This window comes from Sinocyclocheilus anshuiensis, unplaced genomic scaffold (assembly GCF_001515605.1).
Source record: "Sinocyclocheilus anshuiensis isolate Anshui unplaced genomic scaffold, SAMN03320099.WGS_v1.1 scaffold306, whole genome shotgun sequence".
In the NCBI taxonomy this organism is placed as follows: domain Eukaryota; kingdom Metazoa; phylum Chordata; class Actinopteri; order Cypriniformes; family Cyprinidae; genus Sinocyclocheilus; species Sinocyclocheilus anshuiensis.
Window position 1 is genome coordinate 557,567 of NW_015544175.1, and position 25,650 is coordinate 583,216.

The 25,650-nt window shown below is 37.6% G+C and overlaps 2 protein-coding genes across 2 annotated transcripts in view; both read right to left on the bottom strand.

The window, feature by feature from the left end:
- The window catches only part of LOC107696117 (sterile alpha motif domain-containing protein 5-like), a 36,781-nt gene extending 16,513 nt beyond the window's left edge, over positions 1–20,268 (bottom strand). The window contains exon 1 of the mRNA XM_016496297.1: positions 18,966–20,268. Coding sequence (XP_016351783.1) covers positions 18,966–19,469 — 504 coding nt within the window. The 5' untranslated portion in view covers positions 19,470–20,268. The remainder of the gene's footprint in view (positions 1–18,965) is intronic.
- A 1,531-nt stretch (positions 20,269–21,799) lies between these two features.
- LOC107696120 (syntaxin-binding protein 5-like) overlaps positions 21,800–25,650 on the bottom strand; it is a 107,738-nt gene continuing 103,887 nt past the window's right edge. The window contains exons 25-26 of the mRNA XM_016496300.1: positions 25,208–25,428; positions 21,800–25,038 (exon numbers count right to left, since the gene is read on the bottom strand). Coding sequence (XP_016351786.1) covers positions 24,997–25,038; positions 25,208–25,428 — 263 coding nt within the window. The 3' untranslated portion in view covers positions 21,800–24,996. The remainder of the gene's footprint in view (positions 25,039–25,207; positions 25,429–25,650) is intronic.

A 25,650-nucleotide genomic window follows, 5' to 3' on the forward strand; every position in this document is an offset into this window, starting at 1 on the left:
TGACTCTTGACTTTTATAAAGAATATCTCTTTGGATTTGAGACTTCAGTCTTTGCAACTTTACAGATCTTCTTTGTGCACCAAGAGCTTATAACACTCCAAAGAGAAAGGAAAAATTGAAATCGCATCATATGACCCCTTTAAAGACTTAACTTAAAGCACCACAGCACCATGTCTGAGACTGCGTGACACTTTGAAAAGGAGACATCACTGTTCCACATCAGTAGGAGTAGTGGTTGACCGATATTGGTTTTTTGACAGCCGATGCCGATATCTTGGAAATCAGGGTGGCCGATATAAAGCCGATATAATTTTTTTTTATTTTAATTCATATTTAAGAAATTTGAAATAATTTGAAAATTGATTAAAAAATAAATGTTAAACATACATACTTATACTTTAGATGACAAAGTATTTTTCAAAAATAAATAAATATTTAATAAAAATATAATAAAAAAATAAGTAAACTGTAAACAACAGAGCACTCAGTATTCTGGGAAGTTTGTGTTTATTTTTTCAAATAAAGCCAAGGTAACCCTCATTTTACATACACCACACAGTGAAAATTACATAAATATGACAGTGGGCAAATGCATAAAGCGCAGCATAATTTGAAATCATGAATTTAATGTTTAAAGCATTCAATTCGCACAGACCGAAAGTCACGCAGAGAACACGCGATCATGCAGGTCACATGCACACTTCACAAGTTCTCACAACTGGATTCGACTAAGTTTGCAAGGTTTGTGAAATTAAATTTTCATTAGCCATTCAAAGATTTGTTTAAATTATGTAAATGCGTATTTGCTGAATGCTGACGGCAAACGAGAAAGTATTATAATGTTTGCCTTTCTATTGCTAATAATATAAAAGCAATCGTTATAATACTTTCTGTATACATTTTAATTCCTTTGTTTAACCGTTCTATCTGATTATTAGACAGACTTCTATCCGTATTTAGACAGAACTGTTAACAATGACGGCGAACATGAGGGAGAATGTGAGCACTGTGTGCTCAGGCGCTGCTGCTCTCAGCGCCGTCAAAATAAAAGTCCTGCCTCGAACGCATCGGCCAAACAGAAAAACGTATCTGCCGATGCCGATATTTGAAAAATGCCAAATATCGGCCGATATATCAGCCTTGGCGATATATCGGTCGACCTCTAAGTAGGAGTAGTACACTCTGGAGACCAGGAACTAAACAGTCCTTATCTGTGCCTTTAAAAAACAAATAGGAGAGAGAGTGAGGAAAAACAGGTACTCTATTTAAAAGTTGGGGTCAGTAAGTTTTTTTTATGGTTTTGAAACATTTTGAAACACTTTTGATCAAATAATACACCCTTGTGTTTTAAAAATATTAATTTAATTTTAAAAAAATGTTAAAAATGTCTGTAAGTGTATAAACAGGGCCATACAATTTTCATAGTGAATATAACATTTCAAGTAAAAAGATTTATATAAATGAGAAAATAACCACAAAATCAATGATCAACAGCTCCCAAGTCTGCACATTATTCACATTTTCATAAACCTGGATATATTTAATGATTTATCAGCATTTTTTACCCACATTATAAGTACACATTATGAACTTTAACAACGACGTCGTTGCGGAAACAATAAATATATATGAAACAATGCTGTTACTAGCTCAGAGTAAAGAGCATCAGATGAACAATATACAGCTTGCAAACAACCAAAATGATTTCTAATGAAATTATACCGCCGATCAATCCAGTCTTAAATGTAATCAAGGAACTGTTTCTCCACTAAATTGATTCAATTCAAATACAATAATCCTCTTCAATCATTCCTCACAATGTAACCACACGAAAGTCTACCCATGTTTATTATAAGCAGCAGTCATTTGGTGAAAGAACCTGATCATTATTACCCACATCATGTTATGAAAACATTTTGTGATGCTATGCCTCTATTATGGTGACCTTGACTAGTGACACAAAGAAGCAGCTCAAAAGCCAGAATAGTCCTTTATGAGCTCGTATGTACTAAAGTCTCTCAACAAAACCATCAAACTTCTGTGACTGGCTTTTCCTCCACCACATCATTAAACAATGAAACACTGCCAACTAGGGCTGAAACGATTAGTCAACATTATCGTCAACGTCGACAATAAAAAAATTGTCCACAAATATTTTTGTTGTCGAGTAGTCGTTTGATCTCATATGACCTAATGTAAGAGCCTGCGATAACGCGGTTTGACCAGTGTGGCGCTGTAGCGCAAGACTGTAATTCAGCTCTCCTGATGCAATTCAAGAGAAGCCCAAGGCCGAACCCGAGGCTGCCGAGTGGCTTTTGGATGAATATGTAAATATATTCTGCGCGCTTTCCTCTCAATAACAAAATAAACACATCAAAAACTGACAGCGGTGAGAAAGCAGCAGTTTAAAACGCATCTGATTACAGCAATGTGGATATTGCACGAGCTCTGCAGTACTCCAGTAAAGTCCAGTCACATCACGTTTATTTATATAGTACTTTATCAGTGTTTCCCCTGCCATTATATTGGGGGGCGCCCCACCCCCTTGAAGATCAAGTTAATTTTATTTACTTTTATTTTCTCTATAGTGCCAGATCACAACAGAAGTCATTTAAAGTGACCTTTTCTATAGAACAGGTCTATACCTTGTTCTTTTATTAAACAAACTAAATAGCCTTGTTATCTTATTTACACGACGGCATGTCATTTCTGTCTCTACGTTACATGGTCGCGCTCTCTGTATCGCGCACAGCGGAGTTCCGCCCCGATGCGCGCACACACGCACAAGCATGCGCGCACACACAACTGAGCACAGTCCCACTCCCACTAGTATTTGTAAATATTAAGCCGCAAAACGACTATTTAAATATGAATTCTGTGTGTTAATGAATGGTGCAGACACGTGGTTTTGTTTACTACTCGCACTGAAGTGTGCGTGATGCTTCCGGTGATTTCAGCATCTGCCATCTCACTAACGAGGACATAAATACATGAACATCTCCAGAACTGCTCTGAGAGTCACTTCATGAGCATTTGACCGTTTCATTTGAGTAAAACTATCCTCATATCACATACACACAGAAATGTAAAGGTATTCACGGCAACCCGTCAAAATACAAGTTCGGTTTAGCTTGAAGACAATGCGGCAGAAATATATTACTGTTGTTCAGTAGAATGTACGTAATAGGCTACTACTACTACTAAAATTATTAAAACCTTATTTGTAAGGAATAATCATACAATATTTCTTCAGTGTTTTAATTGTAATATTAAATCCCCTTTATTTTCCAAAAAATAAAATGTGTTTAATTTTCATTATTTAAAAAATAAATTAAATTAATTTTTATGCCTTAAAAATGTAAATACACAACACAGAATTTCTGAGGGGGAAAAAATCATTAAGCTACTGTAAGAATAAATGAATCTTGTTTTTATGCTTTCAAATAATTAGACATGCTAAAACAGAATTTGGTAACAACAAAACATTAGGTTGGAAAAATAAAACATTTCATAGGACCCTAAACATGTAATCTGTGTTAAACTTTTAATAAATTGATGTTAAATTAAGTTTCATGATAATTAATTAATTAGATTATAATTAATTAGACATGCTTTTTGATTAATAAAATTTTATTTAACCATTAAAAAGGAGTCCAGAAAAATTTAAACTGAAAAAACGGAACCTGAATAATCAATAAATGTCTACTGATTAACCAGCGAAATAATCGATGATTATTCGATTAATCGTTCTAAGAATCGTTAGATTAATCGATTAACAAAATAATCGTTTGTTTCAGCTCTACTGCTAACAAAGATTCAAATCACACATGTGACACAAAGCAATAGCACTATACAATCCGTATCTGATTGAATGTGTTGTTAATGTTACAACCTCTGACCTTTCATTCTTTTTCCATCATGTCTAATGCATCTAACACAAAGGCAATATTTGCCCGAAACCGCAAATGGCTTTGTTTCAATTCAGTCATAACCTCTGGCTCTTTAAAGAACATGTACATTGTTCTTGGACAATCAGTCATTGTAAATAAGGCCAGTGACACCATAAATGTCAAAGAATATTTTACTCAGATATCATATTTTTCTGCTGCATTTCTGATGTTACATAAATGATTCAGCAGGTTTCAGCTGAAGTGCAACATTTTCATCTGATTGTTTCGTCTGATTCATCCATCTGATTTACGAAATTATTATGCTACTTGTACCGCATTTCATGGCCTTTCTAAATGCAGATTATTTTTCTTAAAGAAGCTGTTGATCCAAAAATGAAAATTATGTCATCTTAATTTTTTAAGCCTGAAAGCATTAAATTCTTTGCAACTGCAGGATAAATAATAATAATAATAATAATAATAATAATAATAATAATAATAATAATAATAATAATAAAATAACCAGTATTTTTACTTTTGTGTTTAAGGGTCAGTAAACAATGACGGAATTTTCACTTTTAGGTGAATTATACATTTAACGAAGTGCTTTGAATACAATCGTTTGTCTTCCTTTTTCTTTTTTACAAAGATAGGATGGATTTGGTACCTAGACATGTAAATAATCTATGTTTGGATACGTGCAGGTATTTGGATATTCAAATCAACCCTTAAATGTCCCCCTTTTGCAATTGCCAAGCATTTGCTCTAAAATGATTGTCATTTGTTGATTTACGTTACACACCTTTCCTTTCCCAACCCCTGTCATTAGATAGCTCTGATTGCCATTCCCTAATTACAATTACAGATTTTGTTTATTTGCTCCTTCATGCATATTGAAATGTAAATTTTCTCTGCTACGAAGAACAAGGTCACATCTCGTGGATGCAGGGCTGACGGCCAGGCGCCTGAGAAGAATGGAAGCACAGAAGCAGAGCGTAATGAGATATTAAATAATCAAGTAGAAGGTAAATGATGCTCTAAATAAATTATTCTGATTTAATTACTGGCAAAATCATTTATTTCTACTATTCCATTGGCTCCATCTGTAGAAAAATGGCCAGTAGCAGAGACACAAAACAAATGCTTTAGTGCAAACGACCAACTGTTACTGCAAGTTTGGGGAGTTTGACAGTAAAGGTTAGGGCTATAAAGCTGTTCAGAAGCCTGAAAGCATTTTTTTTTCTCTTCAGCGAGAAGGACTCACTGCTGTACAAACTGAGATCATCAGACCAACGGACTGATGATTCACTGCCTGATATTTACATGACATATTTTTTTGGTGCCTCAGTGTATTGGCCTTTACATGTGGATTTCAACAAAACATGTTCCATCAACTCATCACTGAGCTGAGCAGATCGCAGATGAATATTATCATTGTCCTGCCTGGAATCGAAACTGTGTTAAAAAGGTACCAAGCTGAAACAATGAGAGCTTTATAACAAGAACTAAACTGGATTTGTTTGAGACATTTATTAGGCTGTCTCTAGGTTCTCTATGAGCAGAACTGTCTATTCTGAGATATGCCTGTGAAACAATCAATATTTGATGCACAGAAATTCTAATAAAATCTAAACAAATTTTTCACTGATTTCTTGAGGTTGCCAAACTATTATTAGATTTTTTTTTCACTACTATCTTCTATTGCATATAAACACACCCATAAACAGGATGCAAAAACAAAACCAACTGTGGTTGGTCAATTTACATGTCAGTGGAAAAACAGAATAAGCTGAATTGTGTGCCATTTTTTGTGTACTCACATAGTGTGGCAGAAAAATATGCCTATGGGACTCTGTATGTATGTGTATGAGTGTGTGTCCAGTACTATGTTCAGTGTCCAGTGTCCTTTGGCAGTCTGTAAGAATTACTGAGCACCCAAACTACATGACATGCAGAGATGCACACAAGCAAACAGCACCACAGGCCCTGCTCAAACCTTCATAAAACACCGAAAACCTATTACTATTAAATAAATAACTAAAGTCATTTTACTGCAAAAATTCTAGGAAATGATAATATCCCTAATCTAATGATAGAAGTAGAAATTGCTGGATTGTTAAAATCCACAAACAACCACCCCTTTACAATCCCAGAACAAAAACTACCACTAAATGTTGCCATGGCAACCACCATCCCCATTCTATTTCATCTGTCCTCCCTCGATTTCTGTACGCTGAACAGAATCGGTCTGAAAATCAGCAGTCATCATCGCACTTGTCAAAAATCAAAGAAAAGCACATATGGATTCAGAATTCAATTTGCCGTAAAAGAAAAGCAAAACTCCGTGAGCAGACAAGCATGCACACACCAACACACAAACCTTAATGTGGACATTAATGGTATAATAGGGATTAAAGCTGAATAAATGTGTCTTGTGCAGACCCTGTCAAAGAGCATCATAAATCACAGGTAATTAGATGCCATCAACCCCCCATTTCCCTCTCTTGGTGGAATGTGTTTATGTAAATGTAACCATGGAAACATATAGGGAAGTCTCAAAGAACTCCAAAACAGGTGGGAAGAATCTTCAGCAATAACGGAGAGAGAAAAAAGGCCTCTCTACCTTTCATCTCACTGCACTCTCACCTGTAAATGTCACATTAACAGTACAGCAATGAATTGAACCTAATGGCTTTAACAAACAGCAAGAGCAGAAAAAATGATGCCCTTTTGTACTTATTCTCAAACACTTCATTGTATTTATTTACATGCATCCTACCCTTTTTCTTCTTTTTTATGCCTATGTGTGCTGCATTAATTAATAACTTAACAGAATGTGCACCAACACTAAAATCTCCCAGTTGGGCCATTCTTTTGACATGTTATATGATGCCTGGAGATTCGTTGTTAACACATGAAATGAATGTGTTTGTGCCATATGGTGTAGTTCTGTCATAAACAGTACATGCAGCTACTGTATGCCTATGCCCTATGGAATATTCAGTATGGTGGGTTATTTTAGTGTATTGAATAGGGGTGTAACAATATACCAATGCCACGGTTTGGTTCATATCACCATTTTGGAGCCATGGTTCGGTTCAGTTCAGTTTGGTTCTGTTTGCTGTGGGGGTAGGGTCCAAGGCATGGCACCAGCAATGCAAAAGAACACTAGATTCACTTTTAACTTATTAATAATAATAATAATAATAATAACAATAACAACAATAACAATAATTGCTCTCTGTTAGTTCATGTTAATTAATGCATTAACAAATGAGACTTTAAAGAGACTTTAAAGAAATGTTTCTTTGTAAAGTGTAACAAAAATAAATAAATAAATAATGCCTAAATAATGCAAACAAGTCATTGGACAACATTACTTAAGCTACGTATAAAAATGCATGTGCCATAAATAAATAAAATGGAATAGCCGAACAATAAGGAAATGATTTTAATCAAATATGTAATAACTCAATCTGACACTTGAGAGTCGCGAGCTGTTTGAGAGGCGGCTGTGTGCGCTTTGGCTGAGAGCGCATTGAAGACCGTCTCTCAGAGAGTGTGCAAGCTATTTTTTTATGGGTTAAAATAGCTTAAATGTTTGAATTGGCATGACTTAAAATGATGTGCAAGTGACAATTCCGTCAACTGTCTGAAATGCGAGCTAGTCTTGTATTGCAGCGTGCAGCTTGCTTGCAGAGTAAACTCAACATGGATATTATGGATGTGAGGCCATTTGTGCATTGAGAGAGTGGCAATCCCAATCACTCACACTGTGAAATTCCATCTCACACAAAGTTTTAAAATGACTGATCTGCTCTCATAATCTGTTTGGATTCAACCTGCATGTTATAGTGTATAAATGTTTGAGGGAATTTCCCGCTTTATAATCGCAAAACCTGCAGAAATATGTAGAATTACGCGCAATGGCCACAATCCCGCAGCAAAACACAGCAACAAAACTCTAAAAAAAAAATCAACTAAAAATTCACAGCGTTTTGTTATAATAGTGTTCTAATTTTAATGTTATGTATATGACAGTCCCAGTCATAGTTATTCTGCATTCATAATTCTGCATTGTTGTTTGTGCTGCTCGCGCTGCACGCTGAAGAGATAATCAACGTAATATGCCTACAATGAAGTGCTTTACTGGAGCGTAACTCAACAAATTGCATCTTATATGAGATAAATAATATATGCACAAAATACATAAACAAAAAATTGCAACTTAAGAGTTCCACAAATGGCTGAGAGGCTGCACAAGCGACTGTGCCAGTCATGAAGATATAACTCTGGATGCATTCTTTCCATATCAACATGCTGAAACACAGTCGTGTTCTCATTATAATTTTATGTAGCTTATATGACAGATTTATTCTGCACATGTTGCCCTTAATGGTACCTTCCTTTTCAAAGTGATTCAAGCAATTCAAAACCATCATGGCCCGTACGTGTTTGAGGTGTCTCAGCAGGGGGCGGGGTAGGCCAAGAGTGTACTGTGGTTTTTCGAATCAGTTTGAATATCGTTACACCCCTAGTATTGACAGACGTCATTCCGCCACATGCAGATTTGCAGTGTCATCATAAACAGCACTCTTTCAACAACAACTAGTATTAGAGGTCAATTTGACAAAAAAAACAACAAACAATTGAGCTGTTAAGCAAAATAATGCAAATAAAGAACTCAAGGAACCTGTAAAACAATTAGTAGCCACATCAGTATAGTCAAAAATAAGTTATAATCTTTCATAGAACAGCTCATACTATGTTAACTATGTGACTATTTTGAGGATTTCAGCTCATTTATGTTAAAACCTGCTTGCTTGCTTTTAGTGCCTTCCATCTGAAGAAATGGCACCAATTTCAACTAAATTGATGTAAAAATTTAGCTAGTGTATGCGCTGATGTACATTTATAAGTTTAGCTGTTACTCCACAGCACATTTACTGTATATTATTTTTCATATTTTGTGCACTATTTATCAAGCACTATTCTTATGTCTCACCAAATTACAGACAGAGCAAACACGATTGACTGCGAAGCTCTTAGTATCAATTTGCCAGTATTTCTGTTAATGTAAAATCCATATTGGTAATCCAACAATTACGTCCTGTCCATGGCTGAGCACACTGACTGAAGTTCAACTCAAATAAAAACTGACAGAGCTGTCTAATGGAAGTAAAGCATTGTGGGAGGTCTCTGGGCGAATAGAGGGGAATCTGAAGCCTGTTTAACAAAATCTGATTTCAGAGTTATGAGTTCCATTTACATAACATGGAAATGCTGAAACTTACAGAATCAAACTCAATACAATGAATACAAAATGTAATCAAATAATTTAAAGCTTCCATATGCAAGCCGAACAATCATATTTCCCTATGCATCTCTGAACCTCTTCTATTTCTGTCCACAATATTGAAGCCACCACAATATAGCTTGAAAGCAAAAACACTCTCTGGTAGGGGTGCCCCGATCGGGATTTTTGAGGCCGATCACTGATCGCCGATCACAGAAAGCAGTATCGGTCGATACCGATCTTTTTAAAGCCTTCTTTTGATCATTTATAACTATTTATAGTGATACTCCAATCAGGATTTTTAGACATTTATTCAGAAAAAGCCATATGTGTTGACTGTGAAACACAGTAGACTTTAATAATAGGCATTTATGGTGTAATAATTACTACATTTTTGTGTCAATCCCTGTTCATATTTACTGCAAACAATGCACTGTTACTTTAATTCAGCGCTTGCAGCGCAGCAATAGACTCAGTGTGGAAACGATCGCTGCACTGCTGCAGACACACTGCTACTGGAACGCACTGCCGGACCGCAACCGTGTGCAGTGAACTATTTAATCAGTAAACATGAGCGCGGAAAAAATACGCACCAAGTATGCACTGCAAACAGAGTAATGTGAACCTGGCGTTATGTGTGTGCGCTGCGAGTGTGCATGAGCGTACGGTCTCCAGGAGAGCGCGCGAGCGCTGAATGGTTAAACACTGGCAAGAATTAAAAAGAAATGCAATTTGTAAACTTTAGTGATGATGTGACACTGCCTCGACTGTGCAAGTGACAATTCCTGTGTCAACTGTGCAGCGTGCAGCTTGCTTATGGACAGATGCGATGTGTGGTGATTTGAATCCATTTGCGTATTTTGAGAGAGAAAGCGAGAGAGAGCGCGCAGTGATTCACTCACGCTGTTTGTGAGATTACGTCTCACACAAGGTTTTCAAATTACTTCACAATTTATTACCTCACCTTCAGCATTATAATTATTTCACCCGTACCGGACAGAGACGGAGCCGCTGCATGTCATGCCAAACCTCTTATGGCAGCGTCATCAGCTTGAGATCGTCTTTTTGAGATCGGCCTTTTAGAGACCACCAATCAATCATCTCAACGTGATTATTGGCTGATAGTGATCGGTAGCTGATCAATCGGAGTTTCACTTGATTTTACATTTAGTCAGGAATCATGGTTTGGAAAAAGTCTAACTAGTAAAATATGTACAAGTTATGTCACAGTAACACAATAACATTAACAACTAATGCAAGTAGGCTAATAAAAAAAGACTTACTAGTGTATAATGAAGGCAGACGGCCAAGACTTGACACTGCATTGGTTTCATACTGATTACTTTGTCACATAATATTTGTTTTTGGCATGACTTACTTCGTTTAAAAGTAGACATGTCAAGCTTTCTATAGATATATCTCTCATGTGTGTGTGTCAAATATTCGCTGAGTTTCAGTTAATTTTAGTGACGCATTTCAAAGAGATATGCGCGGAGAATGAGATAGCTAAAAGCACACCCTTTTTATTTTCTTTATTTTGCAAAAGCACAATGTTTTGTTGATATTGTGAGTGTACACAAATAAAAGTAGACCCTTTACAGATTTTAAATGCTGTATTACTCTTATATGTACGATCACGTATGAAGGAGCATTTTAAGTTCTTTTCGCTGTTATCATTCAAATCTGCAAGGGGTGCCGCCGGCGCCACCCTCGACCCCAGGAGGTTAATAAAGGGGCTCATTACAGCTTTATTGCTCAGTCAGCTTGGTTCTGGTTCTCAACACCACCAAAAGCTTGTTCTCCATCAATGAATACTCATGGATGAAACATGCAGATAACTACAAAGTTCAAAGTTTAGTCAACCTTCACTGAATTATAATCAATGATCTCTGAAAAAGTAAACAGTGATTGTTTAACACATTCTTTTAGTTGTCAAAATAAATTAATTGCAACAGTTCTATCATACCTAAATTGAACTCTGTACAAAAAAACTATTCTCTTTTAAATCCCCATGTGCAAGAATGTGAAAAAGGGCAGAAGTCAACAGCACATAAATACAAGAATGTAAAATGAGTTATTTTATGCTTTTAAATTTTGGTAATTTCATGACGTAATGACGGCAGAACTACGACTTTGTATGCTCATAGTTTTCTTCTGTGCTTTATTTATGAAGTGAGAGCGTGCGCTGCATATTCGCGTAGAGTTGAAGAGTGTGCACCGTGAGCACAGCAAAATGGCTGACAGGACAGGAAAGTTTGTTTTTCTAAGGGTGCTTTCACACCTGTAGATCGATTGCTTTGCTTTGTTCCGAAACGGGGATTAAAATTATTACAATATTGCTTTTTATTCTTGGTGCGGTTCGCTTTCACACAGCAAAGTTTCAAAAGGGACCAAATTTGTTAATACAAGTCACGCGCGAGTAAACCGTTCTCTCATTGGTCAAAGTTCCAGGGTTTATTTTCCGGGATTTCACTTAGCTGTCACGCATGTCATCTGTCAGGATGGAACGATAACAGCTTCGCGGGCTTATTGTTGGGGTTTTTTTTTGTAGCTGTCGTTATAATAATTTATCAATTTTGAGCAGGAGTCCAGGATTGATTGGGAAAACATTTTTAAAATGCACCTACAAAGAAGAGCAATAAGACGGCATTATAAAATAAAAAAAGTGCGCTTTGATTTTTGAATGGCAAAGACGTGCTCACGTGCTCATTTTGAGGTATTACCAAAACAACAAAGCTAATAGTGCTGTGTTCAAAATATCGACACGACGATGTATCGTCACAGAGATTTGACGATACGCGTGTAATTCATCAACTGTTCATTTACGTCACACACACAGAGAGAGAGAGAGAGAGAGAGAGAGAGAGAGAGAGAGAGAGAGAGTGTGTGTGCGTTTCTCTATTAACAGTAAAGCTGTGGCTTTAATTCCTTTAGAAACAATGATGTTACCAGCTCCTTGTTGAGAAAGATAATGTAACTCTAGAGCGATTAAGCTATTTAGTTGACAAAACTGCGAGGCAGCGCTAAAAAGTTTGTTCCTGAATGTCTGAGTGCGGCCGCAACGTGATCTGTGAGTGTGACTGAACTTGACATCAAACTGCTTCTGTTTCACACAAATGCTGGCACAGACGTGCATGTTCGGCTAGAGACGCTTTGAACTCGTGCATCTTCGGAAGTGGAGCTGCGCAGAATGTTACAAAAAATGTCGTGCACACCGCCACACGAAACGATGTCGCGCGCACTCAAAGCGAACTTCTGCCAACACCACGATGATGTCATATTTGCCACGCGCACCTAAGCGAACTTGCGGACACGTCGAGTATAAATCAGCCTTAAATCAGCCTTGAGAGTGTGTGCGTTAGATACAGTGAAGACAGCGCGTTAGTTTAGAACTCTTCTACATTTTTTTTAATCATAGAGAGAGTGTGTTCATTTGTGCAATGATAACCTACCAGCAATGTAAATGATTTTTTAAATATATTAGAATGAGTACGTTACAATATAAATGTATTAGAACAAGTACATTATCATTTATGGGCTTAAAAAAAAGATACAAACAATCAGAATATTGTACCTGGTGGGGAGTGCACAATGTAAACATGAAACATATGCCATTACCTATATTGTACTGTGGTACACTTATGGAGGCCCTTCATAATGCAGAGGTCAGCTGCCTGCTCTGCCAATAGTTAGAAATGGCACTATAGTAAGCAGTGTTTAATAAACAGCTGTTTTTCTAAATTCTGCTGAGGTGAAATTCAGTGCAGCCCTGTATCGTGATACGTATCGTGTCGTGGCCTCTGTATCGTGATACGTATCGTATCGGGACTTTGCTGGTGAAACACAGCCCTAAAAGCTAATGCTTTTCATGGAACTTACGTAATTACCCATCATAAATTGTGATAAAGCCTGGTTCGTTGGTCCGTTGGATCGGATTGCTTTCTCACTACAACCGAACCGCTCCAGAGTTCGTTTTCGTTCGAGCCGAGACCACCTCGTTCAGGCGATCTCGGACCGATTGTTTTGGCTCAGATCCGAGCACGATTGCAGTGTTAACATATGCACAAACGAACCGAGCTAAGGGGGGAAACGCGCCAGGTTCCGAAACAACAGGCCAGGTGTGAAAGCACCCTAAGTTTTACTAACAGCCTAACAGGATTTCATTAGACCGCAGTTCACTGTTGTTCTACTGAAGCTCATTTGGCACCTGTACATATTCTGCACTCGTTTGACTTGCGAAGTTGAAGTGCACGTCTGAAAAGTCTCCCGTTTGTTGTGCATACGGCGGTTCTGTGTCTTAATAAATGAATTTCTTGTCAAGAAAAAGAGGGACAAAAACTGCAGTTGTGAGTGGGGTGGCCAAGCTTAGGTCAGTAGTGGCCAAGGTCCAGGGGCGGGTCTACATGTGTCCAGGGGTGGCACCGGCCCCCACAGAAATCAGGTTGGCCACCACAGGTGCCCCCCATACTAGATATCTTGTGATTGGCTTGTTTTGATTAAATTTAAATTTCTCACTGTATCTGGCAGTGGCGGATCCTGGCATGGTCAATATAGGCGGCTTACTACATTACAGTAATGTAACACAATAGCGCAACCATGTAATTGCGCAAGCACGAATCTCTCCACTCGCAAGCGGTTTTCCTTCGCTCTCACACAAAACTGGATGTGCGCTTTTAAGTGTTCTCTTATGAATTGGCTCTGCACTCACTCAGATATTGCGTGTGCACGCTCAAACTTTGTTCTTGCATCATTGAAGACCAGAAGGGCTTTTTTAATTAAGGTGAAGAGTAGGCTTATCCCACTAAATGGAAGCAAGCTGATTATAGTCAGCCTTGTCTAATTTATTTTATTTTATTATTTAATACTTATTTGAGTTAAGTGCTTATTGTAAATATGCATTTATTAAATCATTTTATTTAGTGCATTTATATTTAGTTGTTTTTGTATATAGTTATACAATAAAAGTGTATCAACCAGGCCCGGTTCCATCCATTGCTATAGTTATCAGTATCACTATGTCAATCACGAGTGAATGCCACATAAATATGCAGATGTCATTTCCGAAACTTGCAATATGTGTGTGGCCTAAAAACAAAAGTTCTGCATTGATCTGTTTCCTACGTTGTTGTGATTTGATCTGAATGGAAACAGCGTATCTGTATGACGCAGCTGACATAGAACAGCATACGCTGTTTACGTCCAGTGGATATTTTCCAAAATGGCACCAGGGTGATGCGGAGGAGACGAATTGTTGAATAAAGTCGTTATTTTTTTTCTTTTGCGCACAAAAAGTATTCTCGTAGCTTCGTATATTTGTGGATGAACCACTGATGTCACATGGATTATTTTACAGATCTATCTCCTTGCTACATTTCTGGACTTGGGAACATTTCAGTTGCGTTGCTGTCTATGCAGGGTCAGACAGCTCTCAGATTCCATCAAAAATATCTTAATTTCTGTTCCGAAGATGAACGAAGGTCTTACGGGTTTGAAACGACATGAGGGTGAGTAATTAATGACAGAATTTTCATTTTTGGGTGAACTAACCCTTTAAGTCCATTTAAGTGTTTTTCTTCATTGAATATGCCTATGTACAATTTCTCATGTGGTACCATCTAATTTATTTGATTTTATTCAACCCAAATATATTAACCTAATCAACCTACATTAAGTTACAGGGATAAAATGAAATTAAAGGGTTAGATCAGGTAGAAATAGCTCCCCAAGATAACATTTGCAGGTTTGCACTTCTTAATAGTTTACCATAGATTTTACAATGTATTTTTTTCTCATCATACTCATTTTGGTCATTTTACAGCCACACTCTTTTGAGGCAGTGCCCCAGCAAACGCCTCACATTACCAAATAATCCGCACCAAACATCGGAACCGACCGATGCCCTCAACATGATTTTTTCTCCGATTCTCGGGCCTAAAACTCCTGTAGTGTGAGCCCAGCTTAAGAGCTGCTAGCAGAGAGTTACAGTGTTTGTATGTGCAGTAGACATCTTCATTCAGCAAACCACAGAAGATTTTTCCTAAAGGACAAGTAAATCATTTGCACTGCAACATGCATTTCAGACACAAAATATCTACAACAGTTTTCCACAATCCACTTCACAATGACCATATACAGTGGCTTAACACTCATGAGGTTGATATTAACTTGAAAAGCCGTCAAGCTAACCATTTAAATCAGACATGTGCATTCCACCCTATGGCGAAATCCAATCTTGAGAGTAACACAAATACATCATCACAGTTTAAGTTTATTTAGCCTACTGAAACCTCACAGGAGCAGTATACAGATCTACCATAGCAATGAAGCTTTGACATGAAACATCAGCACTACATGCTCAAAATCACATGGGAACTGAAAACATTACAATTACTTCCCTAATTTAACACTGTAATATATTGTTGTCTCATAAATCAACAATGAATTGAACACTCCACACAACTGTGCTGTTCATTCTGTCCAAGCATATGTTCACTAACTGCCTGAGGGACCATATGCTGTGAGCTTATCATTTCAAAGTAAACAGACACATACAAGGAACTAGGAGTGGGCGATATGGCAAAAAATATCATATCAATTTTTTTTTTTTCAGGAAAATCACGATTTTATCACAACTCTTTGTCATGTTGGTTTTACTATTTTGCAAGTTGTCTGAGCAGTACAGCCAAAGTCATTTCCCTATTTTAAAAACAAAGCCTTAACAAGGTAACAAAATATAAAGTAAAAAAGAATGGCAGATATTTAGGCCAAAGTAGGCGAAGATAAGAATCTTTGTCATTATTTTATCTTTGTGATTAAACAATAAGAACGAAGATACATGTTACAAATACACATAATATACAAATAAAACAAACAGTGCTTTATTTTTCAGGTACAGTAGGTGTATTTAGCAGTAGCATTCAAGAAACTGAATGAACAAATATAAAAATAAAGCACTATAGACACTTCACTGTATAAATTATACATTGATTCTTATTAAATCAACTGCATTAAAGTTCTTCAGTCAAAAGCAGTGAATGATTTTTCTCTTTTCTCTTTCAAAAATGAAAATTCTGTCATCATTTGCTCACTCTCAAGTTGTTTTAAACCTGAATGAGTTTCTTTCTTCTGTTGAACATTAAAGTTATTTTGAAGAATGTGGGTAACCAAACTGTTGCTGGCCCCTAGTGACTTCCAAACTAGTATTTTTTTTTTCTACTATCAAAGTCTGGGGACCAGCAACTGTTTGGTTACCCACATTCACATAAAAAATTACTTCAATTTAGTCTGTTTCTTTAGACAGGTAAACTATCAAGAAGGGTCTGTCTGTTTCCCACAGTATGTCTGTCTGTTTCCGTCTCCTGTGAAGACAAAAAAGGCCAAATGGATGTCATAAAACAATATTTTCAAGTACATTTATTTTATTAAATGTTTGTAAGGCATTTTATATATATTAGGGGTGTAATGGTTCAGATTGGTTCGGTTCATACCAAGAATACCGCGCTACGTATCGTGGGTGGTGTATTGCGGGGGAGGGTACGAAAATATGCCGTTTCGGCATATATATATCTTTTGAAGAATGAAATGACAGCTAATAGTGAAACATAAGATAATTATACAATCAAATGCAGACTTATTGTATAGTAATTCTCAAAGTCTTCCCCCAACCCTATACCCAAACCTTACCCTACACCCTTCAATAAAATTAAAATAGTGATCTACATATGGGATACGATCAGCATATCTTATCACTAGATGGCAATAGTGAAGCATAAAAAGCAAGGAAAGTAAACACAGGAGGAAGTAAAGAAGAAAGGAAAGAAGAAGGGTAGCACTAATGACAACATCAGCGGCCCTTTCTCAAATGGGACACGTCATGTGAACTTGCAGACTTGTGGACTTACAATGGCCAGAGTGTGCATGTGTCTGTTAAGTCCACGACACCATAGGGTGTCCCATTCATCATTTTAGGTTTCAGAAGGGTGCTCGCCAACACCCCCTTTGTGGCCACTATTTGCCCTCAAATGTACACTTCTACCCGATAGTCAAAGTGGCATTATGTCACGAAAGTGTGTAATCAAAGGAAGACTGTGAGGGCTTAGGGTACCATCAGTCTGAAGAGATGTTTCTTTGTAGGGAGCATAAGTTGTAGTAGCAGGCGTAACTTGTGGGGCCGTTGTTTGTAGTACTGCAGGATGCAGTCAGATGCACTTTGATTTGTCTTAATTGGAAACTATTCAACCATTCTGATATCTGATCACGAATATTTTGTTCATGGTGTGACATGTGAAGAACCAGAGGCTAAAGACATTTGCTGTGGGCTAATTGATTTGTAAACAAAGTCAGATGAAGCCATTATTATTTTTTCCTTCTTATTTACCGGTAAGAACAATGCAGACTAATTTAAATCTGTGGACTTTTGCAGATCAATTCATAAAGAGATCAATGATCAGTTCATTAAATGAAAAAATGGGCATCAGAATCACCCAAAAATAAAACCTCATTTTAGTACTCCTTCTGAGAAACACAAAGACGTTGAAAAATGTCTCAGTATTTTTGTCCATACAATGAAAGTCAATGGGGTTCAATGCTGTTTGGACCTCAGGATTATTCAAAATATCTTCTTTTTAGTTCCACAGAAGAAAGAAAGTCATACAGATTCGGAATTACATGTGTATATGAGTAAATGACAGAATTTTCATTTTTGGGTGAATAAACCCCTTTAAGGCAGTAAGATTTCACCTGTTCTGACTTCAAGTATTGATATGATGTCATAGTTATTACTCTCTTGTCTTGACTAATCAGGATGTCCATGGATTCTGTGACCTCATAATAACTGATCTGTCATCAACATTCATGATCCAATCCAATTCAAGATATTGAACCAAAGCATACAGTAACTTCTAAGTACAGATGGTTGAATACAGCAAACCATCTGTACAATCCTAAAAACAATGCACACCTCCAACAATTCATTTCAATAAATGGATCAGGCAAAAAACAACCATGCGTGGAACAGCTTCTTATGCTGTCCAGTTTTCTGGAAATGTATTTTGTCATTTTACTACCCAGTTGCTAGGAACTATAAAACACGAGAAAGATGCTTTTTTTCCCAAAGAGGAAACTCTGTGGTGCACACTCAAACACCTATCTTTAAAGGCCGGGGGTCATCTGAGAGCATTAAGTTGTTGTACATCTAAATCCCAGTACTACCTCAAAAAAATCCCCCTCATTAAATCTCTATTAAAAAAAAAGTGTAATGAATACTAAACATGATACAGGGTTGCAATATTCACACACCCAAACCTCTGTGAGTTTCTCCCTTTCACTCTGCATCCACCTTAAACTTTCAGCCTCAGTGCCCAAGCAAAAAAAATGAAGGAAAAAAAAGGAGGGGTCAGGTTTAAATTATCCAATGTTGAATGGTGGATATATGCGGAGTGAGGGAATTTCCTGCACAGGCCAATCAATTCTAGCTGACCTACTGATCCCAGAAAGCCATTAGAAACGTAGGGTGCGTCTAAAATCGATCAGTAGGCTATGGATCATAATTTGGAAACCAGATTAAGGCATTGTTCCAGTCATCAAACCTCCATATCCCTGCATCCAAGCCAAACGGCCAAATATTGTTACCCTCTTGTTATAATCACATGGTTCCTAGGTATTATCCCTATATTGAGCTTGTGTTTCGAAGGGAGGCTGTTATAATCCAAATGTCTGATTCAAGGGCAGGCCACGTGGTTTATACCGACGCGGGACAAAAAGTAAACACAGTTACTCACCTTATTAGAGTATGGTTGCCTGGCAAGGTTTATCCCGTCCCTAACGAGTTTATCCCTGATCATGATCTTCAGCTTCAGTTTCGGGTAGATTTCCAGCTCCTTGCGGTTCCCCAGCGTCAGATTCCTGGACGCCCCCATGTACCCCACGCTGCGCGCCGTTCTATCACTGCTCGGCTCAGTCCATGACCTGGAGCCCCGCAGCCTAGGCTCATATTGCTCTGCCATGCGACTCGTGTATATAGGTGAGACCGGAGGCATCGGCTCCAGGGTGAAATAAAGCCCGGTGGCCGTCTCCTTTTCGTGATCGTTTAACCTTTGCACTGCTTCGTGAATCCGCTGGCGGTGGTGCGGAATGAACACCCCGATGGCATCCAAGTCCGGGTCTCCGATTTGTTTGCAAACTTCCAAGTCGTCGTATCCGTTATCCACAAAAGCCTCGACATACTGATACAGCTGAAGGGTTTTCAGCCATTCGTAGACGATGTTGGGTCCGTTAGTCATCATTTTGAACGGCGTTTAAGCGTAAAGGTGCGTTTACCTTTATAAGCAGGTGACTGACAGCGCGTGCGCCTGCGGTTTACGTGAATATCCCAGTCAAAACGTCATCTTCGTTCAGCATTCCTCTCCATGTTTTGATAGCAGGGAATGTTTTGAAAATATCGACGAACCCATAAATGTTAAACAGACGGTGATGGGCACTTCAGCGTTTATTAATACTGAAAATGTCGAGACCCATCAACTTGGCATTGCCGTACACTCCACAACTACCGCCCCCCTTCGCCGCGTTTAAAGAGCCATTCACCGGCAACAGTTAGCGTCAAAAGTGGCTATACTGATAACCATCCACAAAGACTACATTTCCCCCGTTTATTTCAACTGTTCGCGCAGTAGTGCCATGAATAAACGTGAATATTACAAACCGCGTGGATTTCCAATGGTCTTCTCCGGCGCTCTCACGAGACTGTCCTTCCCTTGTGTCTGTCAGTACGGCTTAAAGCCAACTCTTTTCCTCTCTGAAGACAAATGAAACCGCGTCTCTCCGGTTTGGAGACGAGCACATGTGGTTTCAGACTTATTGCCACTATTTGCTGAGCAGCGTAATCGCGTTGGCGGCGCAAAAAGATTGGTTTTTCTCAGCTAGGCGACGGTTGGTGAGCAGACACGGTTTGAATCTGGGCACGCGCTGTCAAAACTGTCAGTTTGTCAAAGTTTGAGGTAAATGAAACCCTTGCATATCGCTTCTTAAAACAGATAGGCAGAATTTATTTCCGTATTGTTTTAATCCAAAACTTTGTGACTTGAATTTTTGCCAAAGCCGAAGAAGGTAAAGGTGCGCGCGAGCTGTGGTGTTGAGGTAACGGCACTGGCTGCTGTCTGTCTGTCTGTCTGCCTGTCTGCTATGCGTGTTGCGCAGGAGCGCGGGTCTCCTCTCTGCTGCTGGAAGAGGATTTCATTTAGAAGCGCTGCTGTACGCGGTATTCACTTTATGGCACAGTCGTATGGTGCCCCCTGCCTTAAAATTGGGCAATACATATATATTGGGCTAGAAAAAAAAAATATTTTGGGCTAGAAAAAGACGCCATGTACACATCATATTATGATTGTTACTAGTAGCCTATGTAGCATATTCAAAATAAAATTAGAAGAAAAACGTATACGTAAAAACGGTAAACTGTAATAAATGAGTTTAGTTTGGAGAACTAAAATTACTAAAACTGAAATAAATGTAAATATAAATATTAAAAATGACAAAAACACATAACAAAATGATTAAACTAACATAAAAAATAAAAACTGTAAATATTATAATTGTAGGTTATATAAATGATACTAAAATAACCTGTTTTAATTCCGCAGTTGGCAATTGGAGAAAACATTCATATTCATAATATTATAGTGAGAGGCGAATTCAGGTTGGTTGGGACACTCTCAGTCAATTAAATTACAAAAAGTGTCCCAATCAACCTCAGTTGACCCCTCCCTATATGTTAATACAAAATGCATACTGTTAAAATTGTTTCTTCAAACTGAGAAATGTTTATGTCCTAGGGTATGCTTTTTATTAAAACGTTTTTCATTGTGTTGTTTCAAATTAGATCTGATTTTTAATGCCTTCATCATTAACTCCTTACTAAAACCAGAGTCGTGCCTCAGTGCAGTTTGATAAACATTTTTCCTTGTATTACTACCCCTCCTTGTGGTCTTTTATAGTATAACAACATCCTTTCCATATCTTCTCACTGCTTTGAGATATCAATACTGATCACATTTCCATGATCAATAAGGGTGCGTTCAGCAAAAGTGAGACAAACGAGTTTCCTTATTTCTTTCCCCTTTAAAGATCAGTAGGATGTAACGATCATTATTAATTGCCACAAAGGTCTTTATCTTTCTGACAATCATATAATTGATATCACTGTAGTGGGTATGGTCAGGCTGCAACATCCAACTAATCACAGGCAAAGGATATGCTCTTCTTAAACAAAAGTCTTTATAAAACATACAAAGCATACAAAAAAATAATTCTGATACACTCTAAAAAATGCTGGGTTAAATACAACCCAGTGCTGGGTAAAATAGGGACAAACCCAGCAATTGGGCTGTTTTGACCCAGCGGTTGGGTTACTACCCAGAAGGCTGGGTTAACCATTTAACCAAACCGCTGGGTCAAAACAATCCAATTGCTGGGTTTGTCCCTATTTTACCCAGCACTGGGTTGTATTTAACCCAGCATTTTTTAGAGTGTATGTTTAATAAAATGGGACACTTTAACAAATTTATTTAAGTACTAGAACCATGAGCAAGACAACAAAGGAAATAATTTTAAATCGTTTTATTTTCCATTGCACAGTAATCTATCTACAGAAATTCTAAATTGTTTGTGGCAGCAGATAGTCATAAACATCCATGTGAAATTTGCATAAAACTGTACAAGAAATTGGCTACAATGAGAAAATACTGCAACCCACTGATAACCATTATATTCAGGACAGAAAACGAACGAGGCTCTTCTGCATGTTAAAAGTGTAATATTTCAGGTAAGAATGTTCTGTCTGAGACAAATAAAACAATTCACTTAAAGTCAACATGAAACATTACAAAATGAATAAATAAAATTAAAGCCAAGAAAGCAACAAGAACCTTTTTTTTTTCCTCCTTAGCCATTAAAGATGACAAAGGGCTCACATTAAGAGTCAGTCTGAAACCTCTCTGAAACAGACATGAATGAACTGAAGGTGTGAACAAATTCTGCTGGAGTTTGAACACTTATTATTGACATTTACAGCATTACAGTTCAACACGGCTGATTGGATACTTTATCGAATGACTGACAAAATAGCAACCTAGAACATCAAATATTTCCTGGAATCATCTCGTGAGTACATGAGCCAACATCTTGAAAAATAATTTTTGGTTTTGAATTGTATCAACCACGTTGGGGCCAAAAATGTATTTTCGAACACACATAATCAAATGTATGGCATTTCTTTTAATGAACCATACTTTTATGCAAGAATTTAGAGGAAACGCTTACTCATGTTTCATTCAAAAATCACCCATTGTGTCAATGATGGCATGAACAAACAGACCACAACAGAAAACAAAGACATGAAGACAAGTAACAGAGTGCAATGAGCTCAAAGTACGTCCTCCTCAAAGCATATATAAAAATAATTTTTTTAATAATAGACGATTAAAAATATGACAAGGATATCTATCCAGGGAAATACAGTACTGCAGAGAAAAATACACATCGTACAAATATAATTGAATTAGTTAATCAGGAGAGATGACATACGAGCGAGATATTGAAAAACAAACCCGTTCTTCGGAAACACTAACACCATGGCATGAAAACACATCTACAGAGAATATAGAGTCCAACACAGAGAAACATTTAGTCTGAGAGAGATTGGCTTGGTTTTGTTTTGTAATTCTTTTTCCCCCCATTTTACTTCGTTTGAAGTACGGCATACGAAACACACGAAAGGCAGACTAGCACACAGCCAAAAACATCAGAAAAGTCCTCAACACTGTTACTGGTGGAATATGAGGTGGTACTTCAGACACAAACAGCAGTCGAACAGTCAATGGAATACAGAACTCAATGAAAGAAAATCTTTGGCGTTTGAAAAGATATGGCAACTGTCTTAGGGTCAGTATGGCCAGGACCACTTGCAATTTATGCTCCCAGATTGTCGAACTACTTCTTCATTCATAGAATGGCACAAAACTTTGGGCAGAGAGGCAAGTGAGAATCAGTACCTGGAACGACAATGGATCATGTGATCAATGCAACATATATAGCAGCATTTCTTGCAAACCATCTTGCAAATAAATATAATGGCACTAAAATGTGGTTTCAAGGGAGAAATGGGACAAGAAAGACCTTTTCTGTAAGTTTTTTTTTTTTGTATTTAATGTTACTAAATTCTATAGTTATCTGGTTTTGTAACACTCATTGTAGGTGTTTTCACAGATGAAGATGTAATTGAAGTATGTTCTGTGCCATTGCATTACACATGAAGCACCAGTGTGAAACCAGATAGAAACATGTTATACTGACATTCAGAACTACAATGAATATTGTTTCCAAGTCAGTGAAAGCGTTCTCAAGTCACCAAAGATTAGAGCTGGAAAACCGGTCCAAATTTCCAGGCATGAAAAGAGCTGTTTCCAACAGTACAGTAAGTGCTTTTTATTTAACAAATGAAATGTGGACCAAAATATTTACTTAAGTACAATCTCTACATGTTCAACTAAAGCGTCTATGTTCAAGTGGTTTAATCTATGCAGTATGCAGGAATGAGAAAGCTGGTCTATTGGGCAAAATCAAATCCCAGAGTCAACGCCGAAGAGACTGTGATGTAATTTTCAGTCACAACAAATGCTCTAGCTGTTGAGGTCTATATGGCTGTCTACCCAACAAAACATGGATAACTTTAAACCTTGCATTTGCCTACTTTCTTTCACAACTCAGTCCAGACCAGATATTTTCAGCACGGAGTTTCATAGAAAGTTTAAAACATCTGTATAATGTATCACATGAAAATACCATCATTAAATCACTCACAGTTGGTTTATAAATAGTTATTTCATAATTCATTCACCACATAGATCTGTCGATTCATTCTCTGGATCATGTCAACTTATTATAAACCCTCTAGATGGTACTTTAATGTAAAGCATTATTGTAGTGATATTCACAATAATTCCGTAAAAATATCACCCAAAAAGCATTTTATATTTAATTAGACATTTACAGTTGATTTTACAGATTATTTCTAGTTTGTTGCTAAATAAATAAATAATATTAAAATGGTAATTAAACCAAATGGGTAATTTAGGAAAATTGACAGAAATACACTGAATACATTTCAGGAGAAGGGCGATGTTCTCTCTTCTGAAAGGTTTGACTCCTCCACGTTACGACATCATTTCCTGTGAACAGAGCTCTTCCCGTGCTTCACCTGGTGTCTTCGTATTTCAGTTTTCCTTATGACAGTCAATAGTGAATAAGGCATTTTTACAGACTTTAATGGAGATTTACATAGAATTATGTATATATACTCTTTTTTTAGATTTTTATGATGTTTGTTGTTTAGTTATTGTATTTTTTGTTTAGTCAGTCTTTTTTGACTATTTACTGCTCTCTGATGCGGGAGGCAGGACATGATTGCAAAAAACAACAGCACGAAAACAATTCAAAGACTGAGCGAAGAAATGGAATTTCAGGGCGTGCAAAGCCCAGCCATCATGAGAGAGGATTGGCGCTATTAAACAAACAAACAAAAACCGAAGAGTGGACGCCATCATGGTATGGTATTCCTCAGATTGGGGCTGCTCTCAGTCTGTGCTGCAGTTCTGTAAGCAGACTGTATTTAACATTGTGCTAGGAAAGAGCGAGGGATCCCATTGGTCCAGCAGAGGAGAGATAAAGACAGGAGTGGGAGAAGGAGAAGGATTACAGATGAACAAGGCTGTGTAGGAGAACTCCTGAGTCCCTTTGGGCTCTGCTTTTTTGCGGAGATCAGAACTGGTACCATTTTTTATCCTTACACTTTAGCATCTTCTGCAACAGGGAGCAAAGACAGTAAAAAGAAGAACTAAGTTAGAGACGCCAGCTGTACTGCCACAATGACTGTAATGCACATAAAATGAATTTATGTAATACATAAATGTTTAGCTATTTTTAAGAAGTTATTCATCTGTTATTGGCGTCAACGGTGGTAACGCTGTACCTCATGAGCGTGTCTGGAGAATGAGTCAGCGCTGGCCATCATGGCTGCCGTCCGCTCTTCCACCTCACTCAGTTTTTGCCCTCTCTCATCCAACGCTATCCGAGCTCGAGCTAGATCACCCACGATGCCTGACGCTGCCCCCTTCATGCCTTCTATCCCCCCAGGACCTGGAATGTGCTGAGCGAGACTGCGTGGTGCTTTTCCAGCTCCTGACTCGCCGACTGAAACACAAATACAGAAGCAGGGTGTGAAAAGAAGAGGAAAGAATGCTGCAAATGAGGTGACAGCACAACAGAACACAAATGAGCTTTCTGTTACGACAACATAGTGAAGATGCCATTTTTGAGAACAGAGCTCATTAAGATGGCAAAGAGGCACAGTACAGTAGGCTAGATGTCACCAGTGTTATTTTTGCATTATTTATAATACAAAAAAAATTATAA